Genomic DNA, 13,801 nt, shown 5'->3' with positions numbered 1-13,801 from the left:
ATGTTAACATCGTATAAATATTTTATATTATTAATGAATGTGTAATCATCCTAAAAATATATTTAAATCCGTAGCAATGAACAATTGTTTCATGGACCGTAAGGGTGGCAAGTCATCATCCATTATTGTAAAGGAAATATCATATGACTATGAATTCAAATATTTGTTAGCAATGTAATCGATTTCCCCTAAAAATTTGTTAGAATTTTTATAATATAATATTTTCTCTTATAGCTTTTAAATGGTAATTGTTTAAAAAAATATAATATGCATAGTTATATTTTTTTAAATTTTAGGATCACGACTGGTAAACTTTGTAAATGATGAAGATAATTTTACTGTTTTATTTAAATTTAAGATCAAATTAATAAAATATATAAATATTAAGAGTTAAATATAGATAATATCAATTAAAACCAGGTCGCCGAGAGAATAATCAAGCACCTACAACATAAATATCAACGCAACGCCAATAGAACCCCATTTAACCTCATCTAGCCATATGGATCCAAACCAAGATGAAAACAAACCACCACAGACCTACAGAAACACCAACCCAAAACAGAAATCATTAAACCAGAAATGAAACAACCAAATACCAAAAGGTAATAAATTAAAAGGAGTGGAGATCTGAAGTTGATATAATATCCAACCACCTTACAATTCAGTCATCCAATTTTTAGGAAGCTATCAATTTAGTCACTATAATACTCTTTGGGTTCAGGGAGCTTTGGCGATATCAATCCCATATTGAATTGGAAATTTGTTGGGAAGTGAAGCAATAGTTTGAAATCGGCATGTTCTGATGATTGATTTGAGGTTAGAAAGAGGAATCTAAAAGGTCATAGACCAAATTTGTGAAGTTAGAGGTTTTTTTTGATGAAACAGACACAAAATTCGCGCTCAACTGATCAAAAAAAGGATAGAGTAAAAATTTTAGTCCAACAATTACTGACAATGGCACCTGACGATGGTAAGTGACAACTGACGACATGATATTCTAATTGAATTTTCGACTTGAGAAAGCTTTTAATTTTTTTAAGATGAAAAATGTTTGAAATATAAGTTCATGGTTAAATTGATAATTTCTATAGAAATTAAGAATTAAATTAGAAATTAACTATTTTTTAATATGACATATCATTAAAATAACGATAATTTATTATCCATTGATTGGATTATAACAAATGGATAACATAAGTGGCTGAAATATAACCTTAAAATTTTGATTATTAAAATTAAATAAAATTGAAAGAAAAACAGCAAGTACGATAGTTTATCTTAATTGTAAATATACAAGAAGCCTATGGAGCGGTAGCTTAATTTAAGGTTAAAAAACGATAATTTTGGAGTGCAATTAAAAATATGATAAAAATTATAATATTTTAGTTTGAACACAACCTAAAATATTATATTTTTCCTAACATTTGCGGTTGAACGGATAATGTTACATTTTTGTTAACATTTTCCGTAGACAACCGGAAATGTTACACTTTTCGTAACATTTTAGGTTTAACCAAAAATATTAGTAAAAAAATAATATTTTCTTTTGCTCTTAACCTAAAATATTATTATTTTTATTATATTCTCGATTGGCACCTTAAAATTATTGTTTTTTATATTAAATTAGATTGTAGCATAATAAAACTATCCTTTAAATATAATGTATAAAATTAGATGGCTCGTATTTTAAGGCAAGTACAGTAAGTAGATAAAGAATTTTCCAGAACTTACATCATAATATCCTGACAACTTTTAATTGTATTTATTATATTTGGTTTGTAATTTAAGACTTCCCTATTCTTTTTTTTTTAAATATACATTTTAAAAGGGAAGAAAGTATAGATTATATTGGGATCAAAATTGATATCGATATTAAATGAAAGCTTGAATAAATTAATTGTCGTGGTTTAATATATAATATAATAGATTGATATTTTATCTAGTATGATAAAATATCAAAATTTTTAAGTAATGTCATGTTTCGAATTATGTTATTGTGAATTAGAAAAACTAAGTTGGAAGAGTCATCTCATGATAGACTTATACAAATGCAATACTTAATATGTATTAATCGACTAATGAATTAAATATCAATAATTGAATTAAAATAATAATAAATTCTTTATATTTTAGTATATCGTAAAGGAATATAGCATTGTCCTATAATGCAATATGTGAGGATTACATAGTGTGAATGGCGCAACTTAAAAATGTATTATAACCCTTAAAGATATGTTAATGAGTATGAGTGCTCATTCTACTTTACTCGAGTTCTTATGATAATAAATATTAAAGACAACGACTTATATTTTAAATGAAGTGCTCACTAAAATCCTGTAAAAACACCTTATGAATTTTGGAAATGTCAGAAAGCCTAATTTAGAGGCTAATTAAGGTAAGCCCTTATATACTACATAAAAAGAAAGTGGACTTTAAAATAGTAATCAACTATTTTTAGACGAAAAATGTAAATCAGAGCTACAATAGGGGTTTAACTACCGAAAGATTATTGGTAAGCGTAAATTAGAGCCAAGTAACGTGATAAATTATATAAGAATGCGAGTTGCATATTTAAATCTAATTTGAGAGTCCAAAACAAGTAAAATTAGGGAATAACAAATGAGCGTTATCTTGATCAGTCGTAGTGACGTAAAATCCAATCATAAGAAAAAATGATAAGAAAAGTCAAACGATTGAAAAACGTGCCAAAAATATAAGAAATGTATCACAAAAGCATAATTATTATAAAGAAATAAGAGAGGGAAAAATAAAAATTCTAACAACGACAATCAACACTAAAACGGATGTCGTCATCTACTAATCATAGACGAAAAAATAGATATATAAAATTAAGTGAGATACGAAGAATAATGTACAGAAAATAAACGAATTCCGTAATTAAAGGATATACATAAAAATAAGAGATTGAATGGTGGCATATTTCATATTTATATTAATTGTAATATGCTATTAAAGTATTTAACGATGGTAACTGAAATGGGTAAGCTTGATATAATCCTAAAAATTAAATAGTTTAATTATAAAAATAATTTTAATACTTAAATTGATAACACCCTATAAATTATATTATAATCTCCAGACTCTATAATTTTTTATTCACACTTGGTCTATGTATGTGTATGTATGTATGATTAACATGATATTTAACTTGAAGTCCATTCAAAATATTTAACTCTAAGTCTATTTTAACTTGAATTAACATGATGTTTAATTGTTTTAGATTTAAACCGTTTTGACTTGAGTTATCATCGATTCAAATTGAAATTAATCTAGTTCGAACTAGAATTGAATTTGATTTTAATTAACTTAAAAATAATCCAAACCTAATTTAATCTAAATCTAACTATAAAATTATTCTGATATAACTTATATTAAATTTTATATAACTTGACATAATCCGACTGAAATATTAACGAATATCTCATTTCACAATGGTCAGATTTATACAGGTGTACACAAAAGCAACGATGCTCCCGCTTTCGTCATGTCGCCATCAAACTTCTGTCCAGCAGCCAACAGCACCTACTACCTACAACAATTATTCACCAAATGAAATTATTGGGCTCAATTCGGAAAAAATGTCATTTGAAAAAAATAAGAGAAGAATTTGAAGATGATAAAGATTTAATTTGAGAAATAAAAAAGTTATTATAATAATTGATAGAATTATTGACAAATAAGTATATTTTTAATAAATTTATTGACAATAGTCAATGATTTTAGATTTTATCTTTTTGTATTTTGATATCATATTGTATACAAATAAAAATAAAGAATTAAAATAAAATTTATTCATAAATCAACTTTAGGTGTTTTCATGGAATTTATCATTTTATTTTACTATAATATTTTTCTGAATTTTAATTTTAATTCTTGAGTTTTCTTTCAATTTAATATTAAAATGTAAAAAGAAAAAAAGATTGACTTTATATATCACGGTAGAAATATACATATTTCTTTAATTAAACATATACCATATTAGAATCTCTATTTTTTTAATCAAACATCTTTTAAAAAGTAAATATTTAAAAAATTAATTATTATCGAAATAATATTTTTATGTTAAATAATTTTTTTTGTATTATACTGACGATATATAATTTTATATATTGTTAATAAATTATAGTATTGTATGTTATCATAAAATTTAAAATTATATTGATCTTAAAGTTATATTATTACATCGTCAATATATCATATATTCACTTTAAATAAATTATTAATATTTATTTTTATAAGGATAATTCATAAAGAAATCTAAAAATATTATTTAAATTTTAAAATAGTTTTAATTTAAAAAATGTTAATTAAATATTTAAAATAGCAATATTATAACATGAGCACTAGTTTGAGTAGTTGGATGAAACGAAACCTTTAGGACAAAGTTCTGACAAGTTCGCCATCAATACATTAAATGCATTTTAATTTTAGTGAATACTCGGCGAAACGGATTTGAACACTCAAATGTGTGCTGACTTAAATTTCGACGTGATTTATTTATTGCATCGAATCCACTACCGACAAATATTATCCTTTGCCGTGCAAGTGCAGGTAGTAAATTATTATACGATCTTTCTTTCCAGATTATGTTGAGTGTAGTAGCGAAACAAACATTTGCTCAAAAGGAAACAAAAGTTGCCTTAAAATGGACAAGGACAAGCCGCTGCTACTGGTGCAGGAGGAAGATGATCGGAGAACAAGGGGAACAACTACGTTTGTGAAGGAGCTGAAGAAAGTGAGTTACATGGCGGCGCCGATGGTGGCGGTGTCGGTGTCTCAGTATCTTTTGCAGGTCATATCGCTGATGATGGTGGGTCACGTCGGCGAGCTTGCTCTTTCTGGGGTTGCTATTGCCACTTCCTTCACTAATGTCACCGGCTTCAGTTTACTCGTAATGCTCCTGCTTCTCTAACTTATTTTCCCTTTTTTTTTGTTTTTTTTTTTGTAAATTGATGGTTTAACAATATATTTTGATTCTAAGCAGTTTGGAATGGCTGGTGCATTGGAAACACTAGGAGGTCAAGCTTATGGTGCCGAGCAATATCAAAAACTTGGAACCTACAGTTACTGTTCGATATTATCTCTTGTATCAGTTTGCTTCCCGGTGTCGTTCATCTGGATATTTATGGACAAACTATTAACATTGATGGGTCAAGACCCTCGAATCGCTGAGGTAGCCAGCATTTACTCAATCTGGCTCATCCCAGCATTGTTCGGTGATGCTGTTCTTCAGTCGCTGGTTCGCTATTTCCAGTCCCAGAGCAAAATCCTTCCTTTGTTTTTGACTTCTTGTGCAAGTATGTGTCTCCATGTACCTCTCTGTTGGGCTCTAGTATACAAGACGAATCTGGGTTATATAGGCGCCGCCATAGCAATCACTGTTGCCTTGTGGTTTAACGTCATCTTGCTGGCGGCTTACATGAGATGGTCTGCTAATTGCGCCCCGACTCGGACCCTTGTTCTCGGTGACGTTTTTGTGAGCATAAAGGAGTTTTTAAGCTTTGCACTACCTTCTGCTGTGATGGTTTGGTGAGTTCGAGCTTCGTTAATTATTCATTCTTAGTTCAATCAAATCATTTTTTGAACTAATGTATGTTTCGTTCCCATGATCAGCCTTGAATGGTGGTCGTTTGAGCTTCTCGTGCTCCTGTCCGGACTATTACCGAATTCGGAACTCGAAACATCGGTCCTTTCTATATGGTATGCTTCTAATTTTCATCTTCAAAGTTCAGTTCTTTCGCTTTGAAAAATGAATTTCACTGATATCTTCTAAATTATGGGATGAGAAGCCTTTCAACTACATCGTTACACTACTTCGTGCCATATGGGGTCGGTGCTGCTGCAAGGTTAGACTAATATCTACTATGTCCTGTATGACATTGACAAAGGGTTAATTTCATCTTCATCGATACTCGAATGGCACTGCTTTTTTTTTTTGCAGCACTCGGATTTCAAATGAACTAGGGGCAGGGAATCCACATTCGGCTCGGGTAGCCGTCAACGTCGTGATGATACTCGGAATTTCGGAAGCAATGATTGTGAGCATTACTCTGTTCAGTTGCCGCTATGTTTTCGGATATCTATACAGCAACGAGCCGGAGGTCATCGACTATGTTCGACAAATGATTCCCTTTATTTCTTTGTCCGTCATTGTGGACAGTTTACTAGCTGTTATTACTGGTGAGTCTCCAATTCGATCAGTTAATATGATCAACGACTCTTCACAGGTTTCTACATTTTCAAACAATCAGACAATAACTCGAGTTCTTTGCGTGTGACAGGCGTTGCAAGAGGAACCGGGTGGCAGCACATCGGAGCGTATGTGAACCTTGGGGCATACTACCTTGTTGGAATCCCAGTTGCCGTCCTGTTGTGTTTTGGTCTGCACTTGAGGGGAGAGGGACTTTGGATTGGAATATTGACGGGATCTTCTTTACAATTACTTCTGCTAGGTTTAGTTACTAGTTTCACCAATTGGCAAAAACAGGTTTGTATTTTGCACTCTCCTTTTATGTGCAATTTTAATGTTACTGTTAAACTGAGTGAGATTTTGTTATGGATATTGTAGGCAAGCAAAGCACAAGAGAGAATGTGTGAGGAGAAAGTTTCCTATGGATTATTAGCTTGAGAAGGAGCATGAAGTGGATTTAGTTATACATTTTGTGCTTAGTTATAAAACCTACTAATCACCATGTTTATAAAGTATGAAGTTGGTCATCGTTTTGTCCACCCTTGAACCCAATAATGCATGTTCAATTTTTAGAAAAAGGTTTCCTAATAGTTCCCGAGTATACATATTTCAAATGAATATACATTAAGCCATGAATATAAAATCTTATGTTAAAGAGTAAATATATAAAATTTGAGAGTAATAATAATATATTATCAGTAAATAAATATAAAAACATTTCAATTATATAAAAAATTATTTTTTTTAGAAAAATGTCGTTTAGATCAACCCCTTAAACCATCATGTGTGCATGACTTTTTTAATAAAGGTTTCCCAATGCATGTTTTTTGGTCAATTTCATCACGACTTCGAGAGTATTTGTTAACACATGAAAAACAAAGTACATGAACCAAAATTTTTGAGAATATACGATTACAATCAAAGAGAAGTTTGACTTTTAAGCCATAAAAACATAGTAGAGTGAACGCCTGCTTATAAGTAATATGTCAAAATAATGAAAAGGTTAATCTAACCCATTAGCCACCAAACTGTTAACGTATCCTGTTTTGGTCACCAAATTAAAAATCTTACAACTGTAGTCACTAATGCTACACTTTAGCTTCAATTTAGTCCCTGACCATTAAATTGATAACAAAGAAGTTGACTTGACGGAATTTTAATTGGTATAATTATGTACTTAGTTCTAAATACTTATAATTTTTTCAATTCTTAATTTAACTAATTTAGCTTCATCTACAAATTCTATCAATTTGACCCACTATATTTACACATCTAATTCTCATATGGGTCTCTAAAAAAATGATCTAACCGACCCAATTTGTAAATCCGTTGATCAAATCTGAAAATTCAAATATTCGATATGTTATTGATTTTCGGATAATTCAATAGAATATCCAAAAACAATGGATAATTTGATAGATATGGATCACCTAAATTTTAACTATCCCAAAATCTAATAAATATTGGGCCTTCAACCCATTAAGTAACTGGGCCATTAACAGATGTCGTAGACTATCACAAATCGAAACCCTAGTCGAAATACGTCATTCTTTACTTTCAGTTGTTTGTTTCCAATTCGTACATTTTTTTTAATCAATTTATCTGGAAAATATTTTAATTATACAAATTTCTAATTGTTCAATCAAGGATCAACAAGAGTTTCGATTCACGCTTCTACTTCTTTATCAAAAGTCCTTGCATTTTACTGCGAGTTTCCATCTTTGCTTTTAATTTTGCTTTGCTCACTCATTGCTTGTTTGGTTCCCGAGAAATTATATCAAAGAAAGTAAACAATGAAATTTTATGTAAGTTCATACTATTGGGATCGGGATCGATTATCAAAATCAAATCTAATTAGCAAGCCAAAAAGCAGCCAGATAGATTTATCGGAATATTAAATTATTGTTTGGTTCGAGTATCAAGCAAAGTCTTCTCAACTTTGAATGAAACTTTCTCATTAAATTTACTTATAAATATTAATCTAAAATAATATTTTCCTTTTGCTTAGCGAAAGGAAAAGAAAGGCAGTAAGGCAAAGGAACAGATTCCTCCCAACGGGATAACATTGAGGCATCATCATACTTTGTAATTTCTTTTTTTCCTTTAGAAAAAAGAGTTCATCTTTATCAACTAAAATACACTAAATTTAGATAAAATTAAACTTTTAATCGACATCCCCCCCCCCCCCAAAAAAAGCATGTGTATGTATATAGTAGCTAAATGAATTTTATTTCTCAAGAATTGTGATTCTTGAGTATGAAAATCAATATATTCATGGACGTAGATCAACACTCCCCTTCAGTATGTATAACATCAATATAAATGATTATATTTTAGTAAAACAAATCTGAGATGAAAAACAGCTAATCAAATAATATCATAAGCCAGAACTAATTAAAGGAAACCAGAATTTAATGCCTTCTTCCGTATATATGAATACAGATCCGAAAGAAGCAAGAGAGGTGTGTTGTAAGGAAAGGGAAAAGCCTCTGGGAATCATAGGAATTGGAGGCCTTGGGAAGAATTTATGGCGGATCATCCTTCTTCCCAAAGACGCCATTCCTATTATTACCAGAAACTTCATCTTCCTTTCCTACTCCTCTCATCATTCTATTATCTTCTTCTCCGATTCTCTGTTCTTTACAAGTAGAAAGAACACCGAAACTCAGATGAGACGACAATCTATCAAATTAGGGTTAAACAATGAGGATGACTATTTTGTACCACTATATATCAGGCTGGGATACGGCCTAGTTGTCTACAATCAGATTGGGCCTCATCTGATTCTGCCCGTTAACATTTTTTCCGGTTCAAATAATTATAAAATATCACAAATTATTTTTATATTACACCTACATATTTTTATTTGAATCAATCTCTATAATAGAGGGACATAACAAACAGTTTTATTAGATAGAAAATTATACGCATAAAAGATTACAAGTGATTGATGGTTATATAAGCAGCAATAATAAAGGCTAACCGAAAGACACCAAACACATGCAACAAAAACAACATTTGAACCATGGAATGCAGCTGTGTAGGACATTTTCACCCGGCATTTCGTTATTGATCATGGATTCAGAAAAGGAATTAGGTCACGCAAAACATTTCTTTACGACGTTGCAATATCATATTTGAAAATTTAATATAATATTACTACTTGAGGTGGAAGTTGAATGGTGCCAACACTCATCATCTTAACCTATCAATCTCGTATCCTTTACACGTCGTTTTCTTCTTGTTTTACATAGTTTCTGAAACAGATGCAAAATCCCATCATAAACATCACAACTGGAGCTAGGCTTATCACCATATCAGCCGCATATCAATGATGCCGACCCATGCATTTCAGCTCCCTAGAAAATCCACTCATTTCGGTATATTATCATATTTATACAATAAGTTACATTTATGCAACTTTTATCTGTCTATCTATCTATCTATCTAGTGAAATTAAGTCGGTGTGTTTGAACACTCCTAATGTAATTATAATTTTAGTGCGGTGTAATTACATGAAATTTAAATTTTGTTGATCGTATTTTAAAAATCATTTTATAATGGAATAAAAATATATAATTAGGTGTAATTATATAATTGCGATGTATATCGTCATAATTTTTTTATATCAAATTGTGACAATTGGAAGCTTACATTCTTCAAATTATAAAGGAGAGGTAAGTATTAATGTAATTATATAAATAATTATTCTTTTTAATTTTATCATTAATATTATTTTAAATGTCTAGAAAATTAGAATTCATTACTAGAGTAGTAATTACATGGATGTCTAAACCCACATTAAATATATAAATATATATTTTATGATTCTAATATGATTACAAGGTACTACTTATATCCGATTTCAAATATGGATAAACACCTACACATTTATAGATAAAATTTCTCGAATTCAAATTATTTAGAGGGAATAACTTTTCTTTTATCATTGAAACTGCTATTTAGGTTCTAAATATATATATTTGCTTGATAAAATGTAACTATATTTTAATTCCTTAGGCTATGTTTGATAGTACTAATTGTAATTCCATAATTTTTATATTAAAATTTTAAATAAAATTAGTAATAAAGTGCATCAATTCTCACCCCTAAGTATAAAAAAATGTGATTGAAGATCTCCAATTGCATTTAATTTTATGAGATCTATAAATAATGATAATAGATCGGAAGAGAGAAATAATATTAATAATATATAGAATGTTGATGTCACTCTCGACGAGCACTGATGAACATTGTTAATGATAAGTACTATTAAATTAATTTATCAAACGTTAAATTATAAAGTATTAAACGTATAATTATAAATTAGTTAAAAATATAAATATAATTTACTTAAAATACAATATTTATAGAACATTAGTTATTAGGGTAAACTATACCATTGACCACCTAACTATTTATCCCTTTTACTTTAAGCACCGATTTCTCAATTTTTTCAATCGGGTCACCTAACTATTTAAATCTTGTCAATCAAGCCACCTGCCATTAAATATTAATGGAGGAGATGACATGACAATTAATAAAATTTATATAATTACACATTTAGTCCTCATTGCTTACACATTCTATTAATTTGGTCATAACTTTTATTTAATTCAATAAATTTAATCCTCACAAATTTGAACTTGAGACGCAAGTCAAAAAATTGAGCACCCTAACCACTAAGTTGGACCACTAAAATCATCTAGTTTGCAGAACATAAACTATATAATTTATAATATAGTTAATGGTAATAAATGACCTTATAAGGACCCAAACATGAAATAATTGAAAAGTATGAAAATATAAAAAATATATAAACAAATATTATAATTGATTAATAAATAAATATGTTTATTTATATTTTAAATCACATTTGATGCAAACATTAAAATAAAAGTGAATTTAATATGTTATAATTGAAATGTATCATTTTACATATTACATATTAATAAATTGTCTTCATTATTCTAATTTTATTGAACTGAAATGTATCATAACTTATATTTTAAAATATTATAACATCGATCGAATTCTAATCTTATTTAACAACTCTATATTAAAATAGACTAATTCAATAAAATCAAGTTTCCCCTACATTTTTCTTTAAATATATAATGAATAAATAATAAAATATAAAATTCTTACTCTAACCGAGATATAAACAAGTCAATGCATAAGTTAAAATACTTACTATGATAAGGTCTCAACTATCAGGAAAATTCTAAATCAATGAAGCTCTTCGTTATATTTCAACTATAATATATTAAAATTAGTTTTTCATTAAAATGATTTAAAATATAAATAAAATACATTCACATATTAATTAGTTATAATATTTGTGTGTGTGTATATATCATATTATCTTATTATTCAATTATTCCATGTTGGAATTCTTATAATTAGACCATTTTCTCTTTTCTTATTGCCATTAACTATATATATTATGTTGTGATAGATTTGTCATCTGAATAGTGCAGCCTAGTGGTTGGGGCGTTTGCTTAATCTTCTCACGTCTTGGTTTCAAACCCCACCAACAGTGGTTATTGATTCAATTTATTTTCTATTCATTCATTCAATTGATTTTTTCTATTCACCATCTGATTAAGGATTAAATTTATTGAATTAATTAAAAGTTAGGACCAAACTATTAGAATGTGTAAGTAATGAGGACTAAACGTGTAATTATACAAATTTTATTAACTATCATGTCATGTCCTCCGTTAATATTTAACAATAGGTGGCTTGATTGAAAAAATTTAAATAGTTAGGTGACTTGTTTGAAAAAATTGAAAAATTAGTGATTAAAGTAAAATGAGTATATAGTTAGGTGGTCAATGATATAATTTACCTTAAAAACTAATGTTTTATAAATATGATATTTTAATTAAATTACATTTAAATTTTTAACTAATTTATAATTATATATTTAGTACTTTATAATTTAACGTTTTATAAATCAATTTAATGATGCTAATCGTTAACGGTGCTCATCCATGTTCGACGAATATTATAGATTTTTTCTAATATATACGTGTAATTATACCAGAAAGAGAAAGATAAATTTTTATTTTATTTTATTTTATTGGCATGCATTACAGATAAAATCTCTTATAAACAATTCCCTCGCATAACGTACAACCAATAAAACAGTTCCTTTCACACATAAATTCCACTGATCACTAAATATTACTGCACTATAATTACGACATTGCAGGCTTATTATTTTCCCATGGTATCAAATCTTCGAATTCAGATATTTACATTAATTCTATACTTGAATAATAAGAATTAGGGCGAAATTAATAGTTGCTCTTGTTCCGTAAGGGAATGACGGAAGTGGCACCTATGACCGTACGGACAGGCCTCGCCTGAGAGAACCATCCAGCAAACCTGGGTCTTGTACCTGGGATGCCTGATAACCGGACGTAGCTCGGCGATACCATGGGCAAACTGGCAATGGTCTCCGTAAGGGCATGAGCCTGTCTCTTGCCATTTGTTGCATAGCTCCGTCTTCATCATTCCTTGATTGTATACCTCCATTTCAATGCCCTTCTCTCTTCTTTCCATCGATTCTACATACACTCGCGGCTGCATATTTCCAAAATTTTAAAGATTTATTTGGGATCAATTCATCCTAGAAAATACAAGAGAGACTCACCGTCACCGAGGGAGTTACGACTCTTTGCTGTTGCCCGTTCACCTGAAGATTATAACTACGTGACCTGAATGAAACGCTCTTCGGAAGGGAATTCTTCTTCCCTCTCTCCCATATTTTCTCCTTCAGATCCGGAAGTTTTTCGCATTGGAGGTTCCTGTTATTCATGGCAGCTCGAGACGACAGGCTCAATAGCTTGATCAACTCAGTATTGGCCACCCGAAGATCTATGTTCTCTATACGCAGCGTTTCAAGCTCTCCCATGAGAGCTTGTAGGCGAGAGAAGCAAAGGTCGAAGTGGTCGCTCAGTTGCTGACACTCGAGGATGAGACGAGCGTGGTTGAGGCGGTGTTCGGTGGCTACATTGTTCGATGCGAGCTTCAGGTCATCGGAGGAAGAGCAAGAGGAAGGGGTGACGGAAAGGGAGTGAGGGAGAGTAGAATTTGGTGAGAAAATGAATTTGTACATGGAAGAGAAGTCAGTGGTCAGATCTTGGTCATGATAATATTGAAGTGGAGACGGCGGTGACGATACATAGGTTCGGTTCTCCGCTGTGGCGGAGGTGGTGTTTAGATCGGAAGACGGAGATGTTGGTTTCTCCATGACGAAGACTTCGAAAATTTGACTCCCGACAAGGAAGCTCTCGAAACCGTTAGTGGTCTTAAATAAAGAATTTAGAATTAATTAGCAGTTGGCGTAGAAGGAAGAAAAGGTGAGAAATAATAAGAATAAAAATAAGACATATTTATATTGGAATTTTAGTGCAGAGGTGAGTGGGGAAAAAGGTGTTTTGGTCGTGGGAATGGTTGGCGTGGTATGAAAGAATGTGAGTTGGACAACAAATGGTGGCACCAATTTTCTTTTATTCCATAATTCCTCTATTTATAACAATTTGTGTTATATAAATTTACAGATTCATATATATATAT

General features: G+C 30.2%; 2 protein-coding genes across 2 annotated transcripts; one reads left to right on the top strand and one right to left on the bottom strand.

Moving 5' to 3' along the window:
* The first annotated feature begins 4,599 nt into the window (after positions 1–4,599).
* LOC120113933 (protein DETOXIFICATION 8-like) lies at positions 4,600–6,656 on the top strand. Its single transcript, XM_039134988.1, has 7 exons — positions 4,600–4,915; positions 5,009–5,553; positions 5,638–5,724; positions 5,814–5,870; positions 5,966–6,204; positions 6,306–6,511; positions 6,593–6,656. Exons 1-7 carry the CDS (start codon positions 4,670–4,672, stop codon positions 6,650–6,652), a joined length of 1,440 nt encoding a protein of 479 aa, XP_038990919.1. The 5' UTR covers positions 4,600–4,669; the 3' UTR covers positions 6,653–6,656.
* A 5,637-nt stretch (positions 6,657–12,293) lies between these two features.
* On the bottom strand, positions 12,294–13,563 carry LOC120113935 (zinc finger CCCH domain-containing protein 14-like). Its single transcript, XM_039134994.1, has 2 exons — positions 12,876–13,563; positions 12,294–12,805 (listed from the first exon to the last, which is right to left on the bottom strand). The coding sequence occupies exons 1-2, from the start codon at positions 13,473–13,475 to the stop codon at positions 12,506–12,508; spliced, it is 900 nt and encodes a 299-aa protein (XP_038990925.1). The 5' UTR covers positions 13,476–13,563; the 3' UTR covers positions 12,294–12,505.
* Positions 13,564–13,801: the final 238 nt, after the last annotated feature.

The sequence above is a fragment of the Hibiscus syriacus genome, unplaced genomic scaffold (genome assembly GCF_006381635.1).
Source record: "Hibiscus syriacus cultivar Baekdansim isolate YM2019G1 unplaced genomic scaffold, ASM638163v2 tig00110213_pilon, whole genome shotgun sequence".
In the NCBI taxonomy this organism is placed as follows: Eukaryota; Viridiplantae; Streptophyta; class Magnoliopsida; order Malvales; family Malvaceae; genus Hibiscus; species Hibiscus syriacus.
The sequence above is the reverse complement of the archived record's forward strand: the minus strand, read 5'-3'. Positions and strand labels throughout refer to the sequence as shown.